Below are 13,380 nucleotides of genomic sequence, written 5' to 3' on the forward strand. Positions count from 1 at the left end.
ATCATCTGCACATATTGTAATTTCTACTATGAATGCCCCCTACAACGTCATTAATAAATATGTTAAAAGTTAGAGGGCCCAATACTGACCCATGTGGTACCACACTGATAACTGTGACCCAATTTGACTGTTTTCCATTAATAACTACTCTTTATTTCCTATCACTGAGACAGTTATTAACCCAGTTACACATATTTTCCTCTTGTCCCATTATTCTCATTTTATATACCAACCTCTTGTGTGGCACCATATCAAACGTGTTTGAAAAGTCCATATAGACAACATCCAATGGGGAGGACCTCAATATACAGAGCAGTCGCTCAGTGTTACCATATGACTGAGCATGTAAACCATGGCCAAGGCCTCAATCAGACGTCTATTCTTAGCATACATATTCTGTTTGTCTTTTTCCCTGATAGAACATGAGCCCATGATAGTCTGTTGGGTAGTTCACATGATCATGTACTATGAGCGTGATGTACAAACCCACAGGCCTATTCTTGAGCCCCTATATCGCTCTGTGCCTGCGATCCTGCAGGAGCTCTGCACTTCAGAGTGGGGTTTTTAAGCGATCGGTTGGGGTTTCAGGATACAGATCCCACCAATCAGCAGCCGCTATGCTGCATGAAAAAATGTTTAAAATAATAGATGTCCTTCAACCAAATTTTGTTATTTTTATACTGGCGATGCCATTATAATAAAGAGCTTAATCCAGAAAAACCCTTTTAATTACTCAGAGCCAAACCACACATTCTCTGTTTTAAGCTCCAAGAAGTCAAAAGCCAATATTATTTTTTGGCGCATCGTGTATCCCCCTCGTTTGCCCAACATGAGTGATACAGTCTATCAAGTTGGATTATTTTAGGCCAGGTCCATACAAGATACACATACTTAGTTTCCATCTTACTTTCCTTCAGTATTACAGCCTACATCTGTACTATCTTTTTCCCATGCAGATGACTACTTGTTTTTGCTTAAGAAATGTCCCACTGCAGAACTTATCAATGGACTGACCAAAGAGTGGAATGGTAAACCGGCAGCTCTGTCTGTTGGGCAGGCTGTGCTGTCCCTGCTCTGCACCGATCATAAGGAATACGGATTTCAGCTGCTGGAGAGCATACACCAATGTGGAGAAGGTAAGGGGCGTAATGTCCCACAACAAGAGATCTCACTACAGGCAGAAAATGGGTTTTTAAAATGCAGATTATAAACACATCATCTCGTCTATCGTAGAAAATATGTTTTTGGGAATAAGGCTGAATTCAGACATCAATGAAACAAAAGACTGTTACTTCCAAACTGAAAACTGGTGTGTACAGGTGCTTACTAAGAGTAGCCATCTCTATACATAAGTAACAACTAAAGTTGCACTCTGTAGTGCTATAGCATGTGAACATGAAATATATAAAATATGAATTGCATTACTGCTCTAGATAATAGGAAAAAATAGAGATGCATAGTACATAATTTGGCCAATTCATGTGTGCCCAGCAGCCAACAGCAAGGCGATTTTCCGTTGCTGGGAACCTATCCTAATGTGAACACTATCCTAGGCTGAAGCCCATGGCAGTTTTAACTACAGCAGGATCCTATCTACCCATATAAATGTAGACTTCAGCCTAGGAGAGGATTCACATTAGGATAGGTTCCCAGCAACGGAAGATCGCCTTGTCGTTGGCTGCTTGGCACACATGAATTGGCCAATTTATGTGCTAAGAATCTCCATTTTTTCCTATTATCTAAAGCAGTAATGTAATTAAAATTTCACATATTTCATGTTCACATGCTATAGCAATACATACTGCAACTTTGTTTGTTAGCCATGAAACACAAGCTGTGTACGGACCGCGATGCACAGACTGCCCTGGACTTGACAGCCATGCACTGTGTTTCGCAGATATCTGAATTTTCTCTAAATCTGCCTTTTTTTATTTATCTGAGTGTATCAGTGGCTTGAGATGGAGGAGGTAAATTAGGCACAATTGCCCCGATTCATTATTTGCTTTTTTGTGAAAGTCATTTTCTTTTCTTGTCTTTCTTTTTCCACTGGTGGATTTTGCAACAAATTCATGAAAAGGAGTGCACAAAAAAAAAAAAAAAAAAAATTAGACAGATGTTGTACTCCGCTAGGGTACTTGAGTGCGATTATGCAAACATATTGCAGCTAAAAATGTCGCAAATGATGAATGTCTAAAACATCTGGGAACTTAATAGCACCCCAGTAATGCCTTACAAAGAAAAAAAGAAAACTGGTGAAACCAAGTCAAGTTAACTTAAAGGCACCAATGAAATAATGAATTAACGTGAAAATAAATATGCCACTATTAACCCCTTTCTGACGTATGACCTAATAGTACGTCTTGGTGATTAGTACGCCATGTCTGATTGGTGACATTGATTGCACCAATCAGATGGCTGGGGCACAGCATGCACGACAGGGGGTCACAGAGAGGTGACACCTCCCTGTGACCGCCCGGTCACCTGTATTCAGGTACTCTGATTGAAGCAATCAATGTCATCATCGATTGCTCCAATCAGATTACCTGACTGGGTGGTGACCTCCACCTGTCACCCCCCTGTGACCGCCCTGTAGACCCTCACACTTGGTGAGGATTTCTACAGAGCGGTCGCATCTGATCTGTCTGTTGCTGGGCCTTGTAGTTCCACAGATTCTTCTGTGACACCACAAGACCGTCTTCTCACCTGCTCTAGTAGCTGCTGCTGCTGCTCTGGTCTCCTGGATCTTCTGCTCCAGCGTCCTGGGTCTCCTGCTCCTGACCTGCTGTGGTTCCTGCTCCAGAGCCTGCTGCTGATCCTGCTGAAGAACAGAGAAGACTTTGGTAAGTCCATCTCTGTTCTCCCCTCCCCCCTCTTTTTATCCCCCTTCCCACCATTTTTTTTTTTTTTTTTTTTCGTGCATCCTGCAGCGGCCGAGCGCTGACCAGTGACTACGTCACTGATCAACATCCGTTCTCGCTGCTTTTCAGGATTTTTTTGGTTAATTCTCTTGGTTCTGGTCTCCAGCTCCATCTTCGGTCCTGGTTTCCTTCTCTGGGCACGGTCTCCCGCTCTGGGCACGGTCTCCCGCTCTGGGCACGGTCTCCCGCTCTGGGCACGGTCTCCCGCTCTGGGCACGGTCTCCCGCTCTGGGCACGGTCTCCCGCTCTGGGCACGGTCTCCCGCTCTGGGCACGGTCTCCTGCTCCGGGCACGGTCTCCTGCTCCGGGCGCCGACTCCTGATCCGTGCACGGTCTCCTGCTCCGGGCACTGTCTCCTGCTCCTGGGTCTTCTGCACCGGTCCTGCTGCTGATCCTGCTCCAGAGCCTGCTCCTGGAAGAACAACAGAGAAGACTTTGGTAAGTTATCTCTGATCTCCCCTCATCCACCCCAATTCCCCTCTTCCCACACATCCGTGCGCACATCCAGCAGCTGCCGAGCGGTGATCGGTGACATAGTTCACCGATCCACACTCGTGCTCGCTGTTTGCACCACATACAGTAGTGCCTTTTTCCCTTTTTTTTCAGAAAAAAAGTTCACACCAAGCACACTGACACATACACACTCTAAATAAAGTACTGACACACACACACTACATAAATAACAAAAAAAAATGTCCCGCTCATTCAAAACTCGCTATTCAGCGGAGGAGGCATACGCTCTTCTTGCCTCCGACACTGACAGCGAGGGTGAGGATCCATAATTTCTTTATTTTTCGACGCCTCGTCCTCTTCTTCTTCCTCCTCCTCTTCCTCCTCCTATTCTTCCTCCTCAGGTACTGCTGGACCGCCGCGCAGTCGTCCCAGGAGAGAAGACGAACCAGCGCCCCCCCACTACTGACCCCATATGGAATGCGCCCCCCGAAAACTATGAGCCTCTGATTCCTGATTTCGTGGCGGAATCAGGAATCAAGTTTGACACCACCGGCCTCACAGAAATAGACTTTTTCAAAGTCTTTTTCTCTGAGGATTTTATAAACCTCATGGTGGGCCAAACTAATCTGTACGCTCATAAGTTTTTGGAACAAAACCCCTCTTCATCATTTTCTAACTGGTCTCCTGTAGATGCAGTAGAAATGATGAAGTTTTAGGGCCTGGTCCTTCATATGGGGATCGTGAAGAAGCCAGAAGTTCGGCAATACTGGAGTGTTGACGTTTTGTATAACACTCCAGTGTTTCGAATGGTCATGACCCGGACACGTTTTGAGGCCATCCACAAGTTCTTGCATTACAACGATAATGCAAGGTGTCCTGCAGGCGATGACCCGAACTTTGATCGTCGGCCGGTCATCGAACACTTCAACAACAAGTTTTCCGAAGTGTACGTGCCCCAAAGGGACATCTGCGTGGATGAGTCCCTAGTTCATTTTAAGGGGCGGCTTGGATTCCGGCAGTACCTGCCCAGTAAGAGGGCCAGGTACAGAATCAAGCTGTATAAACTTTGTGAGAGTACCTCAGGGTACACTCACAAGTTTAGAGTTTATGAAGGGAATGACTCCCCGATTGAACCCCCTGAATGCCCCCCTGTTCTGGGAGTGAGTGGGAAAATTGTGTGGGACTTGGTGCACCCACTGCTGGATAAAGGTTATCACCTGTACGTGGATAACTTTTATACCAGTGTCCCTCTCTTCAAGTCCCTCTCTGCGTGACGTACCGCAGCCTGCTTTACTGTCCGCAAAAATCAGAGAGGCCTCCCAAAGACGCTAATTGGGCAGATGCTCAGAAGGGGTGAGAGCAGAGCCCAATGTAGCGACCACCTGCTGGTGGTCTAGTACTAGGACAAGAGGGAAGTCCTTCTCTTGACCACCATACATGGTGATGGCAGCACCCTCACCACTGTACGAGGTTCCACTACACAGGTCGGCAAACCAGACTGTGCAGTGGGGTACAACAAGTACATGGGGGGAGTTGATCTCTCTGATCAAGTCCTCCAGCCGTACAGTGCTTTGAGAAAGGCCAAGGTATGGTATAAGAAGTTGGCGGTGCACCTTTTACAGATGGCAATGCACAACGCTTTCCTTCTGTCACAATGTGCAAGCCAGACTTCTGCATCGTACCTTCACTTCCAGGAGACAGTTATCAAGGCCCTGATATTTGGCAGCGGTGACGAAGCGGGGCCTCAGTACTTCCGGAACTGAAGGACCGAGAATTGTACCAAGCCAGCATTTCCCGGGGCAGATCCCTCAAGTCGCAAAAAAAGGTAAGTCATAAAAGAGGTGCAGAGTGTGTTATAAAAGGGGAATGCGCAAGGACACCATTTATCAATGCGACACCTGCCCCGACAAACCTGGCCTGTGCATGAAAGAATGCTTCAAAAAGTACCATACTTCCATGCACTACTAAATAAATTTCTGACGTATGACAACCTGATGAACACTACACAACTGATGTAGTGTTTGTCAGGTTGTCATACGTCAGTTGTGTAGTGTTCGTCATTTTGTCCTACACAACTGACGTATGACACTACATTATAAAATTCAAAAATCAGGTACCACTTCCAAAATTGGGCATTTCCACTGTTTAGGCACATCAGGGGCTCTGAGAGCGTGACGTGACGCCCACAGACAATTCCATCAAAGTCTGCATTCCAAAGCGTCACTCCTTCCCTTCCGAGCCCTGACGTGCGCCCAAACAGTAGTTTTCTCCAACACATGGGGTATCAGCATACTCAGGGGAAACTGGACAACAGATTTTGAGGTCCACTTTCCCTTGTTACCCTTGTGAAAATATTTTTTTTAACATTTTTGTGGAAAAAATGTTTGTTTGTTTTTTATTTTCACAAGTCAACATTATAATTTTCTGTGAGGCACCTGGGGGTTCAAAGTGTTCACCACCAATCTAAATACGTTCCTTAAGGGGTCTAGTTTCCAAAATGGGGTCACTTGTGGGGGGTTTCCACTGTTTAGGCACATCAGGGGCTCTCCAAAGGCGACATGGGGTCCGCTGTCAATTCCAGCGAGTTTTACATTAAAAACGTCAATTGGCGCTCCTTCCCTTTCGAGCCCTGCTGTGCGCCCAAACAATGGCTTACCTCCACATATGAGGTATCAGCCTACTCAGTAGAAATTGCACAACAACTTTTGGAGTCCAATTTCTCCTAGTACCCTCGTGAAAATAAAAATATTGTGGCTAAAAGATTGTTTTTGTGGAAAAAAAATGATTTTGGCTCTACGTCATAAACTTTTGCAAAACACTTGGGGGTTCAAAGTGCTCACCACACATCTAAATAAGCTCCTTATGGGGCCTAATTTCCAAAGTGGGGTCACTTGTGGGGAGTTTCCACTGTTTAGGCACATCAGTGGCTCTCCAAAGGCGACATGGGGTCCGCTGTCAATTCCAGCGAGTTTTACATTGAAAACGTCAATTGGCGCTCCTTCCCTTCCGAGCCCTGCCGTGCGCCCAAACAATGGTTTTTCCCCACATGTGCAATTTCTACTGAGTACACCGATATCTCATAACAACTTTTGGGGTCCAATTTCTCCTGGTACCCTTGTGAAAGTTAAAAAATTGGGGTCTAAAATAAAATTTTTAGTGAAAAAAAGTTAAATGTTCATTTTTCCTTTCACGTTTAATTAATTGGTGTGAAGCACGTGAAGGGTTAATAAACTTCTTAAATGTGGTTTTGAGCACCTTGAGGGGTGCAGTTTTTATAATGGTGTCACTTTTGGGTATTTTCTGTCATAAAGGCCCCTCAAAGTGACTTCAAATGCGATGTGATGTCCCTAAAAAAAATGGTTTTGTAAATTTTGTTGGAAAAATGAGAAATCGCTGGTCAACTTTTAACCCTTATAGCTCCCTAATAAAAAAAAAATAAAATTTTGGTTCCAAAATTGTGTTGATGTAAAGTAGACATGTGGGAAATGTTATTTATTAACTCTTTTGTGTGACATATCTCTCTGATTTTCAGGGCATAAAAATTCAAATTTTGAAAATTGCAAAATTTTCAAAATTTTCGCCAAATTTCCATTTTTTTCACAAATAAAGTGATATCGAAGAAATTTTACCACTATCATGAAGTACAATATGTCACGAAAAAACAGTCTCAGAATCAGCGAGATCCGTTGAAGCGTTCCAGAGTAATTACTTCATAAAGTGACAGTGGTCAGAATTGTAAAAATTGGCCCGGTCATTAACATGCAAAGCACCCTCGGGGGTAAAGGGGTTAAAGCCATTTGTACAAAAAGGTGCAAATACTGTATTATGCGGAAAGATGCTCCAGAATAGTTATTTCATAGTGAATGCAAGGAGCAGTGAGAGGTCCATTTAATTTCCCCAAGCTGCAATTTGTTTAAAAACAAACACACTCTGCCTTTCCCCACCTCCCCGGGTCCAGTGCTGAGCCTCCGCCACTGCTACCAGTGTTTGTTATTGTCTGCAGTGCTGATGTCAGGTGAAAGTGCTGCAGCCATTCAGTGAGCTCAGCGATTCTGAGCATTTCTTGCCATCAACTTGGGCAAGGAAGAGACATTGAGCTAATTTACTGGCTGCAGAGCTGTCGATGTGACGTCAGCGATGCAGACAATAAAAGACAGCGAAAACAGAGCTGGACCAGGTGAGGGTGAGTAAAGAACTGTGTTGTTGTTTCATATAACAAACTGCAGTTGGTGTACAGGAGTTTTCTGAAACCGGAAAACCCTTTCAAGTGCTTCCATACAAGGAAGATAGTGTAGTATAATGTCCCAATATCCAAATTGTCCATGGAGCTGTGACTTGGTGATGATCCGGATTATATACCCATCTTCGGTTCTCTGTCACACTTTTCCTCACACTCGTTTTGCTAGCACTGCACTATTAGGCTGTGTGCACACATTGCATTTTTTACGTGTTTTTTCTGCGCAGATCTGTCACAAACCCTGAAGGATTTTCTTGTGCCAGCAAAGTGAATGAGAATCCTGAAGCCTCGTGCACACGTTGCTTATTTTTTCCTTGGAGATTTAAATCTGCAGTACGTCAATTCATTCAGCATTTTTGCTGCAGATGTCACCCATACTAATGAGTGCGGAAAATCTGCACCAAAAAACGCGAGGATTTTATGCTGCGTTTTTCCTACTAAGAGATGCAGAAATTCCTGCTCCAAATACTTAACATGTGCACATTCTCTTAGTTATTTTTTTGTACACTATTTCATGTTGCTTGTCATAAGGCTTTTCGGCATGTCCCCTTATGGATGCCTCTTCTTCCATGGCTCGTGTGTACACCTGGTTCCTTATATAGTGAGCACGGTTGTGTGTACGGACACATCATCTCATTATACACTGCTCAAAAAATAAAGGGAACACTCAAATAACACATCCTAGATCTAAATGAATGAAATATTCTCATTGAATACTTTGTTCTGTACAAAGTTGAATGTGCTGACAACAAAATCACACAAAAATCATCAATTGAAATCAAATTTATTAACCAATGGAGGCCTGGATTTGAAGTCACCCCCAAAATTAAAGTGGAAAAACACACTACAGGCTGATCCAACTTTGATGTAATGTCCTTAAAACAAGTCAAAATGAGGCTCAGTATTGTGTGTGACCTCCACGTGCCTGTATGACCTCCCTACAACGCCTGGGCATGCTCCTGATGAGGTTGCGGATGGTCTCCTGTGGGATCTCCTCCCAGACGTGGACTAAAGCATCCGACAACTCCTGGACAGTCTGTGGTGCAAAGTGACGTTGGTGGATGGAGCGAGACATGATGTCCCAGATGTGCTCAATCGGATTCAGGTCTGGGGAACGGGCGGGCCAGTCCATAGCTTCAATGCCTTCATCTTGCAGGAACTGCTGACACACTCCAGCCACATGAGGTCTGGCATTGTCCTGCATTAGGAGGAACCCAGGGCCAACCGCACCAGAATATGGTCTCACAGGGGGTCTGAGGATCTCATCTCGGTACCTAATGGCAGTCAGGCTACCTCCGGCGAGCACATGGAGGGCTGTGCGGCCCTCCAAAGAAATGCCACCCCACACCATTACTGACCCACTGCCAAACCGGTCATGCTGAAGGATGTTGCAGGCAGCAGATCGCTCTCCACAGCGTCTCCAGACTCTGTCACATGTGCTCAGTGTGAACTTCGTTCATCTGTGAAGAGCACAGGGCGCCAGCGGCGACTTTGCCAATCCTGGTGTTCTGTGGCAAATGCCAAGCGTCCTGCACGGTGTTGGGCTGTGAGCACAACCCCCATCTGTGGACATCAGGCCCTCATACCACCCTCATGGGGTCGGTTTCTAACCGTTTGTGCAGACACATGCACATTTGTGGCCTGCTGGAGGTCATTTTGCAGGGCTCTGGCAGTGCTCCTCCTGTTCTTCATTGCACAAAGGCGGAGGTAGCGGTCCTGCTGCTGGGTTGTTGTCCTGCTATGGCCCCCTCCACGTCTCCTGGTGTACTGGCATGTCTCCTGGTAGCACCTCCGGCCTCTGGACACTACGCTGACAGACACAGCAAACCTTCTTGCCACAGCTCGCATTGATGTGCCATCCTGGATGAGCTGCACTACCTGAGCAACTTCTGTGGGTTGTAGAGTCCGTCTCATGCTACCACAAGTGTGAAAGCACAACCAACATTCAAAAGTGACCAAAACATCAGCCAGAAAGCATTGGTACTGAGATGTGGTCTGTGGTCCCCACCTGCAGAAACACTCCTTTATTGATGGTGTCTTGATAATTGCCAATAATCTCCATCTATTGTCTTTTCCATTAGCACAACAGCATGTGAAATTGATTGTCAATCAGTGTTGCTTCCTAAGTGCACAGTTTGATTTCACAGCAGTCTGATTTACTTGGAGTTATAGTCTGTTGTTTAAGTGTTCCCTTTATTTTTTTGAGCAGTGTATAATGATCTTTGCTCCTGTCCCCATAGCTCTTGTGTAGGTAAATGTGGAATTACCAAGGGGAAGAGCTGACTAATGGAAACAATGGATCTAAATGAAGATTTTACAATTACTTTTGCATTTAGCTTCCTTAGGATGCAGCCTGAGGTTTCTGAGCAAGAAGAAAGAAAATGTATTAACCCTTCTCATTACGTCCACAACAAATATTGTATTGAAAATATCCAGTAAAGTACAGGACATCTACTTTATGAATGTATGCATCTGATATTTCATCTAACTTGGAGCTTACACATATAATTCCTGTTGTCATCATTTAGCATCCATGTTCTTACAAACCGATAATATAACGTATATTTTTTTATACCTAGCTGCATTGGAGCAAGTCATCCTCAATGATGTCGTCTGCACCCCGGAAGGATGGGTAGAAATTGCAGAGGAATGTTCTAACAATGACTACAGACAGCTGTCTGAGAAGATCAAGTCTATCGTCATATCACAAGATGGAGTTGTGGAGATTTCATCCAAGGATGAGGATGCAAAAATTATGGAGCATGTATATATGTAATGACTGCTGTGTGACAGCAGAGGGAGCACTAGCACCAATGCGCTGGCAGTCGGAAACCAAACATTTTTGGTTGTTATTTTAATTATGGCGGCGATATATGGGGCAGAAGTGAATGTAGCTGCAGAAATCTGTACATTATGTATTCATTTTTACTGCAATTGGTTTTATGCCCTGAATATACTTTACACACTGTGTTAAGGCACTTTCTGTATGAATTCACACATTGCATATTTCCTGTGCATCTTCTCTTGCTGAATCTACAGCATAGTACTATACCAGCAATGTGCAGAAGATGCAGCAAATCTCAACATTGCTTTGCGGATAATTTATGCATATAAGTTGATATACAAAGCAGATTTTCAAATCCACAATATGTTTGTGAACTTGATTCTTGCAATTCATTGTGCATTGTGGGGCAATTTGCTCAGCAAAACCCACATGTAGCATATATAAAGACTGTAGTGGATTTGCCACAAACGTATTTTAAACATGTGTAGGGAAGCTTAGCCATTGTTTCATCAGACCTAGCTGCTTGACTTGGAGTAGGTTCACACGACTCTATTGTCAGTCCTAGTGCTGTCCGTGAAAAATCAGGCCGCACTCAGACCAATGTTATTCAATGGGGCAGTGCAGATGAGCAATCTTTTTTTTTCATGGACCAAATCTTCGTGGGAAATAAATCACAGTGTGCACTAGTTTTTCTATGTAAATCAGATGAGACTCGGCCATTCAAATCTATGGGTGTGCAAAAAAATACAGATGCCATAAGGTATAGCCTCCTTTTTTTTTTACGGACACATTGCATTTCTTTAATATAAGAAACCGTAAGTGGTCTTGTAAAGTTTTAATTGCTGCTGTAAAAAATAAAAACAGATTGCATACGGATGACAAGAAATAAATCATTCGAGTTATCTGGATGAAACAGACAATTTTTTATACCTACGGGTGCAGTCAGACGGGCATATAAATCGGACTGCAATGCACGGACTGGCCATGGCTTTCTCGACATATAAGTATATGAAGCTGTCACGCTTGGGTCAGAAGAGTCGCCAGCCAGTCCGTGCATTGCGGTCCGATTTACACGGCCATGTGACTGCGCCCTTAGTGGAATAAATCCTCCAATCAGATTTCTTGTCCAGTGTTATCATTATTACTATTAAAAAAAAATTTTTTTTTAAGGCGGCCGTATACGACTGCAAGCTCTTACGACGGAAATCTGTTGTGCTGGAAATTATTGAACATGGTATGGACAGGTTACATCTCCTCCTTGATGCTTTCCTCTTTGTCTGTTCCTCTCTGTCTTCCCCACCTTGTTCTTTCTGCTTCAGCTCATCATCTCAGTCAACCATGACGAAGTTTCCTCTATCCTTGAAAAAACGATGTCGTGTCTTTGACAGTGTCTTATTAGTCATATTCCAGTTGCTCAGAAACCGTTTTTGAAGAAGGGTACTGATTACTGAGATTGTGCAGCAGCTGAAGCAGCAGGGTATATAATATAAGCATCAGTTATTACTGGACATTTGGCAACAGTGGGATCGTCCGACCATCTAATCTGCATGGTGGCATCTCTACTCTCCTCTGATAGAAAGTGACTAATACAATTGTTCGTTGATAAATTTTAGCTGATGAACGTTCATTATGGTTAATATCGTTTTGGCAATATTAAGCTAATGCTTAGGGACACCGTTACTGTGCATAGTCTGCAGCTAAACGCTATAAAATCAGAACGCAATGCTCGGACTGGCCGGCAGCTCTCCCGACCCAAGCGTGATAGCATCATGTAATTCTATGCAGCTGTCACGCACTAGTCGGAAGAGCTTCGACCAGTCTGAACATTGCTTTCCGATCTCCGTCCAATGTATATGGCCGTCTGACTTGCGCCTTCATAGTATTAATTTGGATAGCAGTACAGCAGGACTATGGAGATCAGTATTCAATGCCATGACTGTGGAGAACTGGTATAAGAAGCTGCGGCCGCCTCTGTTGATATCCCCATTTCCTGTGTGAATAGATGATATGATTGAAAAAATGAATTTAATAAAAAAGAACAATTAAATCTCATTTCCTCTGTTGCTGTCATTTTAGAATTAGTCTGCAAAATGAGATTAGTGCAGGTCAGAAAATGCTAGCAAATAGTGAATTAACTTGTGTGTGGCTCCACCCGGGACTTTCTTCTTAATCCAAAAAAACAAGATTCAGATGTGCCCCTGATGAAACCATTGAGGTCCATAAAGCAAAACATGATACTTTAGACCCTATTCAAGGGTAACCCATAGAAACATTATGGTCAATGGCTTTACTGATATGACCGGATTGATGATCTGCAAAAAAAAAAAGGAGACCTGTCCGAGCTTGGTCTGTGTTTAGGTCAGATGAGTTTAATCAAAAATCGTCAGTTTCTTCCAGAAAACTCAAACAATTTTCATCCATAGTCTCATCCGTGTGTCCATCCTTAAATCTGTTTTCATACATCAATATTTTGAAATGTACATTTTGTAGGAATTCACTCACTCTTCGCAGCCATTGAGGTACCCACAGACACAAAGTGTCTTGTTCACACAGGAAGGTTTATTAAACAAAAAGTCCATAACAATTTCGGGCAAAAGAAGATAAACAGCCCTTCTCTGGCATAAATGGAAATCATATAAGACGGTGACAGTAACACTGACAGTCCTTTCTAGACAATCCAAACACCTTTTGTCACTGGCTGAGACCAGCAACATAGATGTACACTTGGTCAACTTCTGGCAGTGTGACTAGCATACCAGAGGTGTTTCCACCTCTAGTCCCAGGCAACTATGGAGCAGTTCAGCTGCCATTTTATATCAGCTGCTTGGCCTATATTGGAGATATGGGAACAGCCAGTCCCACCCAGCTCTCCCAGCTGCTCCTATAATCCGAACCTAAAATCCGGGCCCAAAAAAAACAACTCTTCGCACTATCTGTGCTGGAGCCTGCTTTTACGGGTCCTACATCACCGAGGCTAGGTACTTCGT

At 43.9% G+C, this 13,380-nt stretch overlaps 1 protein-coding gene across 2 annotated transcripts in view; it reads left to right on the top strand.

Moving 5' to 3' along the window:
- The window catches only part of CLHC1 (clathrin heavy chain linker domain containing 1), a 36,327-nt gene extending 23,882 nt beyond the window's left edge, over window positions 1-12,445 (top strand). For both annotated transcript variants that reach the window (XM_073672286.1, XM_073672287.1), the window contains exons 11-12: window positions 957-1,136; window positions 10,188-12,445. In XM_073672286.1, the coding sequence (XP_073528387.1) occupies window positions 957-1,136; window positions 10,188-10,384 (377 nt within the window). In that variant the 3' untranslated portion in view covers window positions 10,385-12,445. The remainder of the gene's footprint in view (window positions 1-956; window positions 1,137-10,187) is intronic.
- Window positions 12,446-13,380: the final 935 nt, after the last annotated feature.

Source organism: Phyllobates terribilis, unplaced genomic scaffold (assembly GCF_046119375.1).
Source record: "Phyllobates terribilis strain yellow unplaced genomic scaffold, ASM4611937v1 Scaffold_3__8_contigs__length_932513732, whole genome shotgun sequence".
Classification (NCBI taxonomy): Eukaryota; Metazoa; Chordata; class Amphibia; order Anura; family Dendrobatidae; genus Phyllobates; species Phyllobates terribilis.